Source organism: Macaca mulatta, chromosome 19, assembly GCF_049350105.2.
Source record: "Macaca mulatta isolate MMU2019108-1 chromosome 19, T2T-MMU8v2.0, whole genome shotgun sequence".
In the NCBI taxonomy this organism is placed as follows: Eukaryota; Metazoa; Chordata; class Mammalia; order Primates; family Cercopithecidae; genus Macaca; species Macaca mulatta.
Genome location: NC_133424.1, coordinates 62,066,753 through 62,083,878, shown reverse-complemented (window position 1 = coordinate 62,083,878; position 17,126 = coordinate 62,066,753). Strand labels below are relative to the sequence as shown.

General features: G+C 54.0%; 1 protein-coding gene across 3 annotated transcripts in view; it reads right to left on the bottom strand.

The window, feature by feature from the left end:
- Positions 1–5,924: 5,924 nt before the first annotated feature.
- PRR12 (proline rich 12) overlaps positions 5,925–17,126 on the bottom strand; it is a 37,699-nt gene continuing 26,497 nt past the window's right edge. For 2 of the 3 annotated variants that reach the window (XM_077980809.1, XM_077980808.1), the window contains exons 8-13: positions 15,731–16,203; positions 11,547–11,672; positions 10,495–10,592; positions 7,365–7,511; positions 7,156–7,251; positions 6,505–6,902 (exon numbers count right to left, since the gene is read on the bottom strand). In XM_077980809.1, coding sequence (XP_077836935.1) covers positions 6,756–6,902; positions 7,156–7,251; positions 7,365–7,511; positions 10,495–10,592; positions 11,547–11,672; positions 15,731–16,203 — 1,087 coding nt within the window. In that variant the 3' untranslated portion in view covers positions 6,505–6,755. Of the gene's footprint in view, positions 6,903–7,155; positions 7,252–7,364; positions 7,512–10,494; positions 10,593–11,546; positions 11,673–15,730; positions 16,204–17,126 lie in introns of all 3 variants that reach the window. The other variant, XM_015124585.3, reaches the window with a different exon arrangement.

The window sequence follows — 17,126 nt, the reverse complement described above, 5'->3', positions numbered from 1 at the left end:
GGCCACTGCACTCCAGGCTGGGCGACAGAGTGAGACTCTGCCTCAAAAAAAAAAAAGGCTCTCCCCCATCCCACCTAAGCTCTAGTGGGGGTGAGGGGCAGTCCTGTGCACTATTTGCTACCCTAGAAGGCTGAAGTTAACTGGAGACTACCGTCCACTCACCTCCCAAGCCTGTGTGACCGGCCATCTTTAAAGCCCTACCCAACACGCCAGGCTAAAACCCTCAACCGAGATGTCCCCATGCCCTGAACTTGAGGCTCCACCTGTCAGCAGTCAACCATCTGCTTCCTGTGCCCCGGGTCCTGATCCCTGAAGGTTCTACTCGCACCCATCCTGGAACCTGCTTCCTAGTCCTAGGGTGGAGTATGGCCTTTGCAAGGCCAGGCTGCCTGAATTCAAATCCAGCTCTGCCACTTCAGTCTCATCTGTAAAATGGGGTCAAATACAAAACCACTTCACAGGGTGAGCGCGAGGCTAAAGGAGACGATTGCAGAGGAGGAATGAGCCTGGCGCATACTAAGTGCTCACCATCAATGACTGGCTGACACTTCTCCATTCTGCCCCAGAACCATGAATGTCCCTCTGTATCCCGGATTAAAACACTGATTAGCGGGCTGGGCACAGTGGCTCACGCCTGTAATCCCAGCACTTTGGGAGGGTAAGGCGGGCGAATCACCTAAGGACAGGAATTCAAGACCAGCCTGGCCAACATGGTGAAACCCCCATCTCTACTAAAAATACAAAAATTAGCCGGGTGTGGTAGTGGGCATCTGTAATCCCAGCTACTTGGGAGGCTGAGGCAGGAGAATCGCTTGAACCCGGGAGGCGGAGGTTGCAGTGAGCCGAGAGTGTGCCATTGCACTCCAGCCTGGGCAACAAGAGCGATACTGTCTCTAAAAAAAAAAAAAAAAAAAAAAACACTGATTAGCTAATATCCCTTTCCGGGTTCTATTATCACAGAACCTTTGGCCTGTTCTCAACCTTCTTCCCTGGGAAAAAGTACGGCTCGGATGTACTATGTCACTTGTTGGCTCTCTTTCCAGCTAGGACCTCTGCACACCAGGGGTCCACCCCTGCTGGATGGGGAGTGGTGGGGCAAGAGGGTGGGCAATGTTTCAATCAGTTTCCAAACAAGCTCTGACACTTCCACCTAAGCCCCAGCTGCGGATACTGCACCCCCAACAGGAAGGAGTCCTGTGCCAACATCTCTCTTCCCAGATCTCACCATCCACATGATCCCTGCAGAGGATCAGAGTCTTTCCTGCACCGCCCAATGGGGCCAACTTCTTGGCTGGGGCACCCTGCTTCTAGCAGGACCGAGATGCACTTTAAGAATGTGACAAAAGTTACCGCTTGCCCCCAAATGCTCCACACAACTGGCAGACCATTTTGGAAGGTTTACAGCCACCAGTGTCCCAAAGATCAACAGACAACATCGAAAAGACTGGCATCTCCCTAGACACTTAGTGCCAGAAATTATGTATTCGGTTCCTCCCCTCCCCGTGCTCTGGCAGACCCTAGCAACGATTCTAAAGCTTTCCAGGTTTTGATGTCCCCATCTTTTTTTTTTTTTTTTCCCCCGAGGCGGAGTCTCATTCTGCCACTCAGGCTGGAGTGCAGTGGCATGATCTTGGCTCACTGCAACCTCCGTCTCCCAGACTCAAGCAATTCTTCTGCCTCAGCCTCCCAAGTAGCTGGGATTACAGGCGCCTGCCAGCATGCCCGACCAATTTTTTTTTTTTTTTTGAGATGTAGTTTCACTGGTCGCCCAGGCTGAAGTGCAATGGCGTGATCTCGGTTCACCGCAACCTCTGCCTCCCGGGCTCAAGCGATTCAGCCTCCCGAGTAGCTGGGATTACAGGTATGCACCACCACCCCGGCTGATTTTCTATTTTTAGTAGAGACAGGGCTTCTCCATGTTGGTCAGGCTGGTCTTGAACTCCCGACATCAGGTGATCTGCCCGCCTCAGCCTCCCAAAGTGCTGGGATTATAGGCATGAGCCACAGCACCTGGCCATGCCCGACAAATTTTTGTATTTTCAGTAGAGGCAGGGTTTCAGCATGCTGGCCAGGCTGGTCTCGAACTCCTGACCTCAGGTAATCCACCCGCCCTGGCCTCTCAAGGTGCTGGGATTACAGGCATGAGCCACCATGCCTGGCCAATATCTCCATCTTTATCTTTCTGTCTCTCTCCTCCTTTTCTGTCATGTCATGGACCTCTGTTAAGCTTCTCTAGATCTCCTGCTACAGGTCACAGGAGCTGCAGGCCAGGTGATCCAAACTGGTTGTCTTCCTTCATTTTGACAAAAGCCCGTTTAACAGATGGCAAAGGTGAAGATGGGGTCTGTTACCCAACCTGCCCAGTTAGTGCTGCAGCTGGGATTCTAATTTGGGCAGCTGGATACCAAAGGCCAACCACAAGGTGATTCTGTCCCTAAAGGGACGATTCCTGACCTCACTGTCCACGCTCACAACACTCTACTCCAGGCCGAGCATGGTGGCTCATACCTCTAATCAATCCCAGCACTTTGGGAGGCCGAGGAGGGCGGATCACCTGAGATCAGGAGTTAGGGACCATCCTGGCCAACATGGTAAAACCCCGTCTTTACTAAACATACAAAAATTAAATGGGCATGGTGGCACGTGCCTTTAATTCCAGCTGCTCGGGAAGCTGAGGTAGAAGAATGGCTTGAACCCAGGAGGCAGAGGTTGCAATGAGTCGAGATCATGCCACTGCACTCAAGCTTGGGTAACAAAGCGAGACTCTGTCTCAAAAACGAAAAAAAAAAAAAAAAAAAAGAACACTCCACCCACTTTCCATCCTGGAACTCTGACCTGGGACAATGCCAATCCTTTGGCCTCAATTTTAACTTTTTTTTTTTTTTTTGTAGACATGAGGGTCTCACCATGTTGCCCAGGCTGGACTCAAGCAATCCTCCTGCCCTGGCCTCCCAGAGTGCTGAGATTATAGGCATGAGCCACTTTCACCTGGCATTTGGCCTCAGTTTGACAGCCTCGTCCAGGACCTTGAGTGTGTGGCTTCCCATCAAAGGCTGCACCCCTACAGGCCACAGTTCAAGCACAGTAATGGTTTGTACTCAGTCCTCTTAACTCAATGATTCTAGAAAGTTCATGATCCTTTTTTAAATTTTTTAAGACGGAGTCTCACTCTGTTGCCCAGGCTGGAGTGTGGTGGAGCGATCTGGGCTCACTGCAACCTCAGTCTCCCAAGCGAATCTCCTGCTCAGCCTTCTGAGTAGCAGGCGCAAGCCACCACGCCCGGCTAATTTTTGTAATTTTAAGAGAGATAGGGTTTGCCGGGTGCAGCGGCTCATGCCTATAATCCCAGCACTTTGGGAGGTTGAGATGGGCGGATCACAAGGTCAGGAGTTCAAGATCAGCCTGACTAACATGGTGAAACCCCGTCTCTACTAAAAATACAAAAACTAGCCAGGAGTGGTGACATGCACCTGTTATCCCAGCTACTCAGGACGCTGAGGCAGGAGAATCGCTTGAACTTGGGAGTTGGAGGTTGCAGTGAGCCAAGATAGCACCATTGCACTCCAGCCTGGGAGACAGAGCAAGACTCTGTCTCAAAAAAAAAAAAAAAAAAAAAGGAGAGAGAGTTTTTACCATGCTAGTCTCAACCTCCTGACCTCAGGTGACCAGCTCATCTCCACCTCCCAAAGTGCTGGGATTACAACCGTGAGCCACCACGCCTGGCCTCAAGGTCTATTGTTGACTTGCCCATTATGGTTCTCAAATGCTACTATCCATCCTCTAGTCTGAAACCAGGGCTCTAAAATCTGTAACATGTGGCCAGGAGCGGTGGCTCTTGCCCATAATTCCAGCACTTTGGGAGGCCAAGGCAGGCGGATCATGAGGTCAGATCGAGACCATCCTGGCTAACACGGTGAAACCCCGTCTCTACTAAAAATACAAAAAAAAAAAAATTAGCCGGAGTGGTGGCGGGTCCTGTAATCCCAGCTACTTGGGAGGCTGAGGCAGGAGAATGGCGTGAACCCGGGAGGCGGAGCTTGCAGTGAGCCAAGATCACACCACTGCACTCCAGCCTGGGTGACAGAGACTCTGTCCAAAAAAAAAAAAAAAAAAAAAAAAACTGTAACGTGATGGTCTAGAGTCCAAATTTGTCCAACCCACCTTATTTTGTTGTTCTGTTTCAGGCTTTTAGTAGCCTGAAGCCATGGTTTTTGTTTCTAATAATAAACAAAAAAGAGGGATGAGGAAGGGGCTTTACTGGTCCAATCAGACACAAAGAACCCACGACTATATTCTCTCCTTGGACACCCCTGGAACGATACTCAAGGTTCTAGAACGATGAGGGTTCTTCCTCAATCTCACCTAAAAGGGCATCTGGAATGCTGATGTTCCACCCTCAAATCTCACACTGGGTCCCTACCCACGGACTAAGCCAGGGTTCTGGAACACTTGTGGTCCCTCCACCTAGGCTCTAGAATGACAACAGCCTGTTCACTGCTTCATAGGCTGGGTTCTAAAATATTGCCAGGTGACCTCCACATTTTTCATTTTTTGAGATGGAGTCTAGCTCTGTCACCAGGGCTGGAGTGGCCCAATGGCAAGATCTCAACTCACTGTAACCTCCGCCTCCTGGTTTTAAGCAATTCTCCTGCCTCAGCCTCCCAAATAGCTGGGATTATAGGCACACGCCACCACGTCCAGCTGATTTTTGTATTTTTAGTACAGACGGGGTTTCACGACGTTGGCCAGGCTGGTCTCGAACTCCTGACCTCAAGTCATCCACCCACCCCGGCCCCCCGCAAGTGCTAGGATTATAGCCGTGAGCCACCGTGCCCAGCCAACCTGTACATTTTTAACCTTCTTATTCTAGAACACGGTTCTTCAAACTTGAATGTGCTTGAGAATCCTCTTGGCATTTTACTAAAAAGTGGGTTCTGATCAAGTAGATCGGAGCAACAGCCTGAGATTCTCCATCTTTTCCTTTAAGGGTGGGAGGAGGGGAAACAGTCCTATTCGACCTGCCCTCTCCTTGTCTGCTGCCCGTGCGGATTCTACATTTCTACAAGCTCTTGGGGAACTCCGAGAGTGCTGTACCATGGACCGCTCACTTGGATTCAATACAGGACTTGAGGCCAGGTGCGGTGGCTCACACCTGTAATCTCTTTGAGAGGCTGAGGCTGGCGCATCACTTGAGGTCAGGAGTTCGAGACGAGCCTGGCCAACATGGTGAAACCCCCGTTTCTACTAAAAATACAAAAGTTAGCCGGATGTAGTGGTAGGCCCCTGTAATCCCAGCTACTTGGGAGGCTGAGGCAGGAGAATCGCTTGAACTGGGGAGGTTGAGGTTGCATGAGCCAAGACTGAACCACTGCACTCCAGCCTGGGCAACAGAGCGACACTTTGTCTCCAAAAAAAAAAAAAAAAAAAAAAAAAACCCACAGGGTTTGAGCTGGGTGTGGTGGCATGCACCTGTAATGCCAGCTACTTGAGACTGGGGCAGGAGGATCCTTTAAGCCCAGAAGTTCAAGGCCAGCCTGGGTAACATAAGGAACACAGAGCCAGGCACAGTGGCTCTTGCCTATAATCCCGTCACTTTGGGAGGCTGAGGCAGGAGGATCGCTTGAGCCAGGGAGTTGGAGGCTGCAGTGAGCTATGATCACACCACTACACTCCAGCCTAGGTGACAGAGCGAAATCCTGTCTTTAGCTAAAAAACAAAAGAAACCCTCCAATGATAAGTATGTGTTATCTGAAGTCATTAAATTTCAGGGTGGGATACTTTGCTGCGTGGGGACACAGAACATATGCCAGCCTCAGGCCCCCCACTGCCCAGGGCTCTAGGAAAGTCCTGTTCCAGACCCTCTGCCCCTGCCACCACTGCCACCCACCCCAGCGCCGCAGGACAGAGGCACTCCAGCCTGCCGGTAAAGTGTTTGCCGTTGGGTTTTCGTTTGGCTGGTTGTGTGTACACAGTGTATACAAGTTGAGTTGTACAGAAGCCCAAGAAAGAGCAAGAGACAAAGGGTGGTGGGAGCAGGGGGTGGGGTGGAGGGGGCGAGAACAGGGAGGAGGGGAAAGGAGACCGATAAAAAATAGAACCACATCCAGACAACAAGGGGGGGGGGCAGCGGGTGGGGGCCAGACACAGACAAATCGCCGTAGAAAAGGAGTGGGAGGGGCAGAGAGAGGGGACCCTTCTCCCCTCTCCACCTCCCCAGCCCCCTGCCCCAGGTATGTACAATAAATAAGATTAAAAATAATTAACAAGATGCGTTTTCCCCTCCCACCCGATGCCAAATGCCCTGGGGAGGGAATGGCCTTTAGCAAAGATCTTGGCCTGCAGGGGGGACTTGGGGGGAAGGGGTCCCCCAGCTCTCTGAAGCCACCCCACCCCCCCAGCCATACATAGACTTTTCCTATACATTATGTACAAGGTGGAGGGGGCGGGGGCTGTGGCTGTGGAGGGGGGGTCGGGGCAAGGGGAGAGGGAAACCGTTACTAAATAGACATTTATACATATATATAAATAATTTCTCTGTACACCGAACAGTGGGAGGAATGGGGAGGGAGTGGAGGGGGCTCGGGAGAGGGGGGAGTCGGACTCTGAACCCTGCCCTGGAGGGGGCAGCACAGACACACCCTGACCCATGACCCCATTTCCCGGCGACGGAGCCCAGGGGTTAGCTCCTGAGGACACGGTTCTGTCCTAGTTCTTGGTTCATGGAGGAGGCGCCCCCGTCACAGGCTGGGGCAGGGTCACCCACAGCGGCTGTGGGCCTGTGCTTGGGCCAGCAGGTCACTGAAGGAATCAAAGAGCTGTTCCAGCCACGGCTGGTTCCGCATGCACTGCTGGACCACCTCCTCCTGGCCCAGGTCCTCGGCGCCGCCCTCGATGGCCAGGGTCTGCAGGGGTCAAACACGGCACTGGGAAGGGTGGCACAGCGGCCTCTGGGGAGGGAAGGGGCTGGGACCTGGGGAGTCAGATGTCAGTGTCCCAGGGAGACCAGGGCTGGGGGCTGCATCCTTAAGTCCAAGTTAGAAAGACCTGAACTCTTGGGTCTGCGGCAGGATGGGGCTGGGCTTGGACCCTCGGATCCCGAGAGGAGGTCACAAGGGTTGGAATCCCAGGGTGATGGGTGCTGTGGGTGGGGCTCACCTGGTCCCGGCAGCGCAGGAAGGTGTGGTATTTATAGTGGTGGAGTGAATGGTAGAGCGTATAGTATCCCGACTTTTCCAGCTCGACCTTGAACTCCTGGGTAGGAGTGGAGATGCCTCAGCCCCTCTGGCCCGGCGCTGGGCAGCCCCTCTCCTCCCTCCGCACACACTGCCACACTCCCCACTCCCAGCCCTGGCCCCAGGGCCCACCTGGGCTCTGACCACGCTCCTCTTGAGCTTGCTGAGTGTCTTGCGGTTGTACGGTTCCCCAGCGGGCCGCAGCCGCACAGCCCCCTCTTCCGGGGAGCCCTCCCCACTCTGCTCCACTTGCAGCTGTGGGAACGTGTGCAGGGCATCCTGCGGGAAGCCGATGGGTCAGCTGGACACCGCCCTGGACCCACACACCCCAAACTCAACAGCCAGGCCTCAGATCCGTGCCTCAGTTTCCCCCAGTTTGCAGATCAGCAGAGACAACTGGAGTCTTGGTCTCCTCAAAGGACAGAGGAGGCTGGGCCTGACCAGTGAAGCTTACACTGTGCTTTCTGGCCTGGCTCAAATTCTCAGTGTCACCCAAAATTCTACCCCAGAATTCCCAGCACCATCCTAACCATCTATCCCAGAATTCCCAGCCCCATCCTAACCATCTACCCCAGAATTCCCACTCCCATCCAACCATCTACCCCAGAATTCCCAGCCCCATCCTAACCATCTACCCCAGAATTCCCAGCCCCATCCTAACCATCTATGCCAGAATTCCCCCTCATATCCTAACCATCTATCCCAGAATTCCCACTCACATCCTAACCACCTATCCCAGAATTCCCAGTCCCATCCTAACCATCTATCCCAGAATTCCCAGTCCCATCCTAACCATCTACCCCAGAATTCCCAGCCCCATCCTAACCATCTATCCCAGAATTCCCCCTCATATCCTAACCATCTATCCCAGAATTCCCCCTCACATCCTAACCATCTATCCCAGAATTCCCAGCCTGATCCTAACCATCTACCCCAGAATTCCCACTCCCATCCTAATCATCTACCCCAGAATTCCCACTCACATCCTAACCACCTATCCCAGAATTCCCCCTCACATCCTAACCATCTATCCCAGAATTCCCAGCCCCATCCTAACCATCTATCCCAGAATTCCCCCTCACATCCTAACCATCCATCCCAGAATTCCCAGCCCCATCCTAACCATCTACCCCAGAATTCCCACTCCCATCCTAACCACCTATCCCAGAATTCCCCCTCACATCCTAACCATCTATCCCAGAATTCCCAGTCCCATCCTAACCATCTACCCCAGAATTCCCACTCCCATCCTAACCATCTACCCCAGAATTCTCAGTCCCATCCTAACCATCTACCGCAGAATTCTTTTTTTTTTTTTTTTTTTGAGACAAAGTCTCACTCTGTCGCCCAGGCTGGAGCGCAGTGGCGCGACCTCGGCTCACTGCAAACTCCACCTCCTGGGCTCACACCATTCTCCTGCCTCAGCCTCCCAAGTAGCTGGGACTACAGGCACCCACCACCATGCCTGGCTAATTTTTTCTATATTTTTAGTAGAGACGGGGTTTCACCATGTTAGCCAGGATGGTCTTGATCTCCTGACCTCGTGATCCGCCTGCCTTAGCCTCCCAAAGTACTGGGATTACTGGTGTGAGCCATCGCACCCAGTCATCTACCCTAGAATTCTAACTCCCGACTAATAACACATACTTCTCAGACCTACCCTAATATCCTACACCGGGATTATCCACCCTAGTGTAACATCTCACCAGAATCCTCAGTGCCAGCCTAACAATCCGTCTCAGAATTTATAGACTAGATTCATATCCTCCAGAGTTTTTATTTTTTATTTTTTATTTTTTTTGAGACGGAGTCTCGCTCTGTCCCCCAGGCTGGAGTGCAGTGGCCGGATCTCAGCTCACTGCAAGCTCCGCCTCCCGGGTTCACGCCATTCTCCTGCCTCAGCCTCCCGAGTAGCTGGGACTACAGGCGCCCACCACCTCGCCCGGCTAGTTTTTTGTATTTTTTTAGTAGAGACGGGGTTTCACCGTGTTAGCCAGGATGGTCTCGATCTCCCGACCTCGTGATCCGCCCGTCTCGGCCTCCCAAAGTGCTGGGATTACAGGCTTGAGCCACCGCGCCCGGCCCCTCCAGAGTTTTTATAACCTAATGCTACCCAGAATTTTCCAACTCACCCAGCACTCTACCCCCAAATTTTCAGAGCCAGCATAACATTCCAGCTTAGATTTCTCCGTACCAGTCTAAGAATCCATTCCAGAATTATCAGTCATTCTAACATCCCACCCATCATTCTGAGAAAACTACTATCTCACTCAAAATTCTCAGAGTCAGACTAATATTTCCCCATATATTTTCCTTTTTGGAGACAGCCTTTGCTCTGTCGCCCAGGCTGGAGTGCAGTGGTGCCATCTCGGCTCACTGCAAGCTCCACCTCCTGGGTTCAACCAATTCTCCTGCCTCAGCCTCCCGGGAAGCTAAAACTACAGGCGCCCCCCACCACACCCAGCTAATTTTTTATTTTGAGTAGAGACAGGATTTCACCCTGTTGGCCAGGGTGGTCTCGAACTCTTGACCTCAGGCCAGCCTTGGCTTCCCAAAGTGCTAGGATCACAGGCATGAGTCACCGCGCCCGGCCTCCCTGTATATCTTCTAAGACTAACTTCCCACCAGCCATCTCAGCGCCAGCCTCACAGCCTATCCCAGAATTCTTAGTATCAGCCTAGAATTCTCAGACTCACTACAAGTCTTCCAGAATTCTCAAAGCCAGAATAACATTCGATTCCAGAAGCCTCAGTTACCCTAACACTCTATCCCGGAATTCTAAGTGCCACACTAACATCCCAACCAGAATCCTCAGAGCCAGTTTAGTTTACCATTGGATTTCAGAGCCCTGATATTCCATCCCAGAATATCCCAGAAGGGAAATCATACAGATGACTTAACACGGAAGCCTGGGATCCTAATAGCCTGCATTGGACTCACGAAGAAGCTACCAGTCCAGCGCCAGCCTTGGGTGCAGGCCTAGTCTATGTTTGGCTCCACACTTACTCTCTGCAACAACAGCCTAGCCTTTCAAAACCTCCCCTCCACCGCCCCAAGGCCCACAGCTCCTCCCCACGTGGGCTTCACAGCTGTTGAGAACCCAGAGATCTCCTGACAGTCCTGCCCTCAACTTTTCTTCCATCTGAGCCCAGAAGGACGATCTCCTTCCAAGAATCACCCTCCCCAATAGCAGCCAACACGTACATGTCTTCTCTATGTGGACCCTGGGCCCCAGACACCCCCCGCCCAGACCCCCAGGCACCTGCAGGGCTGGGCTTAGCGACAGCCGCTTCAGGACTTTCTTCTTGTGCTCATTCAGCAGGCCGTCGATCTTCCGCATGGGGGGCAGGTACAGCTCGTCTGATGGATGAGGACATGGTGTCAGGAAGGCCACAGCCCCACAAAGCACGGGGGCCAAGGTGGGGTCATGGAGTCTGGGTCCCCAAATCCCCTTCCCACTCAGAGACAAAAGTAAAGGCCCCAGTCCCCTCCTCCTTCAGACCCAGGAGTCTTGGCCCCAGCTCCCTTGCCCCTCAGACCCAGGAGTCCAGACCCCCAGCTGCTCCTCCCTCAGACCCGGGAGTCCAGGCCCCCAGCTGCTCCTCCCTCAGACCCGGGAGTCCAGGCCCCCAGCTGCTCCTCCCTCAGACCCGGGAGTCCAGGCCCCCAGCTGCTCCTCCCTCAGACCCGGGAGTCCAATCCCAGTCCCCTCCTCCCTCAGACCCGGGAGTCCAATCCCAGTCCCCTCCTCCCTCAGACCCGGGAGTCCAGGCCCCCAGCCCCTCCTCCCTCAGACCCAGGAGTCCAGGCCCCCAGCCCCTCCTCCCTCAGACCCAGGAGTCCGGGTCCTCAGCCCCTCCTCCCTCAGACCCAGGAGTCCAGGCCCCCAGCCCCTTCTCCCTCAGACCCAGGGACCTCCTCCCTCAGACTCAGGACTCTAGGCCCCAGCCCCTCCTCCCTCAGACCAGGTCCAGGCCTTAGCTCCTCCTCCCTCAGACCCAGGAGTCCAGACCCCAGCCCCTCCTCCCTCAGACCCAGGAGTCCAGACCCCCAGCCCCTCCTCCCTCAGACCTAGGAGTCCAGACCCCCAGCCCCTCCTTCCTCAGACTCGGGAGTCCAGACCCCCAGCTGCTCCTCCCTCAAACCCGGGAGTCTAGGCCCCCAGCCCCTCCTCCCTCAGACCCAGGGACTTCCTCCCTCAGACCCAGGACTCCAGGTCCCAGCCCCTCCTCTCTCAGACCAGGTCCAAGCCCTCAGCACCTGCTCCCTCAGACCGAGTCAGCCCCCACCCCTCCTCCGCAGGCCTCAGCTCACCATGCGTGTCCTCCAGGGCCTGGATCATGTCTGGGTCAAGTGCTGTGCTCACCAACATCTCCACATAGCTCCGGTACATCTCCCGCATCGCCCGGGTTTTCAGCAGACGCCCAGGTACTGCCCGCTCTGCAGAAAAGACAGGACGCAGGCTCGTTATCCCAACTTCCTCTGAGACCACCTGTGTAGCAGATGCTGTTCTCAACACTGGGGACCAGAAGAGAAATCCCTGCTTTCAGGAGGTCCAAGTCCACTAGGGAAGACTGACAGGCAAGCACCAGTGCCACGTGCTCTTGTGGCAGAACCACAGGAACTGCAAGAAGCTCAGAGAAGGCCGGGCACAGTGGCTCACACCTGTCATCCCAGCACTTTGGGAGGCTGAGGCAGACCACCTGAAGTCAGGAGTTTGATACCAGCCTGGCCAACACGGTAAAACCCTGTCTCTACTAAAAATACAAAAATTAGCCAGGCGTGGTGGCACACGCCTATAATCCCAGCTACTCAGGAGGCTGAGGCAGGAGGATGGCTTGAACCCAGGAAGTGGAGGTTGCAGTGAGTCAAGACTGTGCCATTGCACAGCCTGGGTGGCAGAGTGAACCTAGTCTCAAAAAAAAAAAGAAAAAGAAAAAAAAAAAGCCGGGCACTGTGGCCCGTAAAGTGCTGTAGCCTCCTGTAATCCCAGCACTTTGGGAGGCCAAGGCTGGTGGATCACCTGAGGTCAGGAATTCGAGACCAGCCTGACCAACATGGAGAAATCCCATCTCTACTAAGAAATACAAAATTGGCCGGGCATGGTGGAGCATGCCTGTAGTCCCAGCTACTCGGGAAGCTGAGGCAGGAGAATCCCTTGAACCTGGGAGGCGGAGGTTGCGGTGAGCAGAGATCCCACCATTGCACTCCAGCCTGGGTAACAAGAGTAAAACTCTATCTCAAAAAAAAAAAAAAAACAAAGGGGCTGGGCATGGTGGCTCATGCCTGTAATCTCAGCCCTTTGGGAGGCCAAGGCAGGTGGATCACCTGAGGTCGGGAGTTCGAGAACAGCCTGACCAACATGGAGAAACTCCGTCTCTCCTAAAAATACAAAATTAGCTGAATGTGGTGTCAGGCGCCTGTAATCCCAGCTACTTGGGAGGCTGAGGCAGGAGAATCGCTTGAACCCGGGAGGCAGAGGTTGCAGTGAACCGAGATTGCACCATTGCACTGGAAATAAAGAGTGAGACCTTGTCTCAAAAAAAAAAAAAAAAAAAAAGAAGCTCACAGGAGGCATCAGAGTCACCCTTGTTCAAGGTCAAACAAAGGCTGAGCCTTGAGAGAGAGCTCAGAGCAGTTAATTGTGGCTTCACTTAAGTCTAAAGCAGCAGCATTGTTGGTTTCCAAAAGAGTGCGTCCAGAGAGGTCAGATCATAAAGAGGCAAGGCTGATGGAGGAGATGGGAGCTGGGAGTGGACAGGTCAGTGCAGGCCAAACCATACTGGGCCTCCAACACGAGGCAGAAAGGGCAAGGGCTTTTTCTGGTGGGTACTAGGGAAACATGGGAGAGCTGAGAGCAGGGAAGGGGTGAGTATAAGTGTAGAAAGATGCCTCCTAAAGCCAACTAGCGGACAGACTGGAGGAGTGAGGCTGAAGTCCAGGCTGATGGACCAGCTAGGAACAAATGGAGGTGGGGCAGGGCTGGAAGCAGAGGACGAGGCTGAGCTGGGCAGGTCTGGGAAAGAGTGCAGGTGATGGGGCCAGGCAGGGCTGGGAGCTGCCCGGCTGTGGGGGCGATAGGTAGAAAAGGAAAAGAGAAAGGCTGGGTACGGTGGCTCAGCCTGTGATCCCAGCACTTTGTGAGACTGAGGCGAGCGGATTGCCTGAGGTCAGGAGTTCGAGACCACCCTGGGCCAACATGGTAAAACCTCATCTCTACTAAAAACACAAAAATTAGCCGGGTGTGGTGGTGGGCACCTGTAGTCCCAGCTACTCAGGAGGCTGAGGCAGGAGAATGAACCCGGAAGGCAGAGCGTGCAGTGAGCCAAGATCACGCCACTGTACTTCAACCTGGGTGACAGTGAGACTCCGTCTCAAAAAAAAAAAAAAAAAAAAAAAAAAAGAGGTGAGAATGGCTCCTGGGAAGTCTGGTCAGGTGACTGTGTAGCCAGAGGTGCGGTCCCTAAGATAGGGAAGCCAGGACAAAGAGCTTGATGGGATTTGGGGGTACTGGGGAAGGTCTGTGGGGTAGCCAAAGGCAAAAACTGGGCTTGGGCTCACTGGAAAGGGGTCATGACCCCAGCAACAAGGCAGACAGCTCCTCAACAAGAGGGAAGGAAACTGGGACCCTGGACAACCCCGAGAAAGAGCCATTCATTCATTTGTTGAGACAGAGTTTCCATCTGTCGCCCAGAGTGGAACGCAATGGTGTGATCTCGGCTCACTGCAACCTCCGCCTCCTGGGTTCACGCTATTCTCCTGCCTCAGCCTCCCGAGTAGCTGGGACTACAGGCGCCTGCCACCACGCCTGGCTAATTTTTTTGTGTGTGTCTTTTAGTAGAGACGGGGTTTCACTGTGTTAGCCAGGATGGTCTCGATCTCCTGACCTTGTGATCTGCCCACCTTGGCCTCCCAAAGTGCTGGGATTACAGGCATGAGCCACCGCACCCGGCCTTGAGTGGCTGTATTTCTAATCTCTGTTAAAAACAGAGATTAAAAACTGTGTGGCCCTGACCAAGTCCCATCACCGCTCGGTACCTCAGTTTCCTCATCTTTTATTTATTTAAGAAGCTATCCTTAGAGACAGGGTCTAATTCTGTCACCCTGGCTGGAAAGCAGTGGTATAATCATAGCTCACCATAGCCTTGAACTCATGAGCTCAAGTGATCCTTCTGCCTCAGCCTCCTGAGTAGCTGGGACAACAGGCATTCGCCACTAAGCCCAGCTAATTTTTAAAACATTTTTTTGTAGAGATGGGGGTCTCACTATGTTGCCCAGGCTCATCTCTAACTCTTGAGCTCAAGTGATCCTACCACCTCGGCCTCCCAAAGTGGAGGGATTACAGGTGTGAGCCACCACACCCGGCCCCCATCTTTAAAATGAGGATAATTCTAATAAGCTATCTCACAGGGTTTATTAGGTAAAGGTCAAGTAAGCCTGTAGGCAAATGTTTAAAATGATTCCTGGCACATAGTAAGCACTTAACAAAAGTCAGCTGTTACCCTTACTGTACATATGTGAATATATATATTTTTTTTTGTTGTTGTTATTGTCATCACTAACCAGACATATTTTTTTTTTTTTTGAGATGGAGTCTTGTTCTGTCTCCCAGGCTGGAGTGCAGTGGCCTGATCTCAGCTCACTGTAACCTCTGCCTCCCAGGTTCAAGTGATTCTCCTGCCTCAGCCTCCCGAGTAGCTGGGATTACGGGCATGTGCCACCGTGCCCAGCTAATTTTTGTATTTTTTAGTAAAGACGGGGTTTCACCATGTTGGCCAAGCTGGTCTTGAACTCCTGACCTCACCTGATCTGCCTGCCCTGGCCTCCCAAAGTGTTGGGATTACAAGTGCAAGCCACTGTGCCCGGCCTAACCGGACATCATCAAAAGCACTGAGGATGTGGCAGTGTGCTGGGCAGACATGGAGTACACAAGTGGTGTCTACTAAAGATCGGCACTCTCCTATGACCTTCGTCTGTTATGAACCCATTTTACAGGTGAGATCATTAAGGCACAAGAGATTATGCCTCTTTCTCAGTGTCACCCAGGGCCTCATAGGAAACCCCACCATCACAGAGTCTCCAGGACAGCCACCTAGTCCCACATCTTCCTCAGCCCTCAAATCCTGCCTGTTACGAGGCAGAACGCAGCACTGAAGAGTAGAGTCCGAGGCACCCTGGGCTCAGTTGCAACTCTGGTGGGCACCCAACACAGACTATGCTGCCGTCTCTTGGTGCCTCGGCTTCCTCACCTGTAGATGAGGGTAACAGTATCTACCTACTAGGATGGGTGAAAATTACACAAGTTAACATCCATCAGCTTCTTAGCAGGCAGCCTGTTGTACAGTTAGATGCCCCGTGACTGTCAGCTGCTGCCATTATCTGTAACATACTAGTTGTTACCATCCTGCTGAGGCTACCTAGAGCCCTCTGGACAGCCCTCACCTGTGTCGTCCCTTTCCCACCCACCCCTGCAGCCCTGAGGCTGCCTGGGGCCTCACCGTCCTCGCTGGGGGCTCCAGGGGAGGACTCCGAGTCCGAGGAGCTGCCTGGTGGGCCCCCGCCTGCCGCAGCGTTGCCCCCTGCCTCCTTCAGCCATTTCTTCCTCTTCTTAGGGGGCGGTTCAGCCTTCACCTTGGTAGGCCGGGCTTTAGGCAGCCGGGATGTGGCAGGCTGTCCTGTGGCGAGACTCCGCTCTGGCCGCGTCTGCCGTCCGCTGGCGGCCCGCTCGCCCCGCAGTGGCCGCTCCCCACGCGTCACCTTCTCCTTCTCCTTTTCCTTCTCGACAGGCCGCAGGAGGGAGGGCTTCTCGGGGGCAGGGGGCTCAGGCATAGCCGTCTCAGGCGTCTGCTCTGGGGGCTTTTCAGATGTCGTCTTTTCAGGGGTCTCAGGCTTGGGAGGTGGTGCTGGGGCCTTAGGGGGAGGTGCAGAGCTACCCCCAGCAGATGTGGGGTTCTTGGCCTGCCCAGAGCGTCTAGAAGGGAACAGAGAAGGGAAGGTAGTCAGTAGCCCCCGAGAACCCAAGTTCTCCTCATTGCCCCTGCTCAGTGCCCTAGGCACAGAAACAGCTTCTCTCATACTGTCCCCTCCTCTCTCTGGGTGTCTGTTACCCTCCCTCTCTGGGTGTCTGACCCCCTCCCTCTCTGGGACTCTGACCCCCTCCCTCTCTGGGTCTCTGTCCCCCTCCCTCTCTGGGTCTCTGTCCCCCTCCCTCTCTGGGTCTCTGTTACCCTCCCTCTCTGGGTCTCTGTTACCCTCCCTCTCTGGGACTCTGACCCCCTCCCTCTCTGGGTCTCTGTTACCCTCCCTCTCTGGGTCTCTGTTACCCTCCCTCTCTGGGACTCTGACCCCCTCCCTCTCTGGGTCTCTGTTACCCTCCCTCTCTGGGACTCTGACCCCCTCCCTCTCTGGGTCTCTGTTACCCTCCCTCTCTGGGTGTCTGTTCCCCTCCCTCTCTGGGTGTCTGACCCCCTCCCTCTCTGGGTGTCTGACCCCCTCCCTCTCTGGGTGTCTGACCCCCTCCCTCTCTGGGTGTCTGACCCCCTCCCTCTCTGGGTGTCTGTTCCCCTCCCTCTCTGGGTCTCTGTCCCCCTCCCTCTCTGGGTGTCTGTTCCCCTCCCTCTCTGGGTGTCTGACCCCCTCCCTCTCTGGGTGTCTGACCCCCTCCCTCTCTGGGTGTCTGTTCCCCTCCCTCTCTGGGTGTCTGACCCCCTCCCTCTCTGGGTGTCTGACCCCCTCCCTCTCTGGGTGTCTGTTCCCCTCCCTCTCTGGGTGTCTGTTCCCCTCCCTCTCTGGGTCTCTGTTCCCCTCCCTCTCTGGGTCTCTGTTCCCCTCCTTCTGTGAGTCTCTGTTGCCCTCTTTCTGGGTCTCTGTCCACCCCAGGTCTCTGTACTCTTC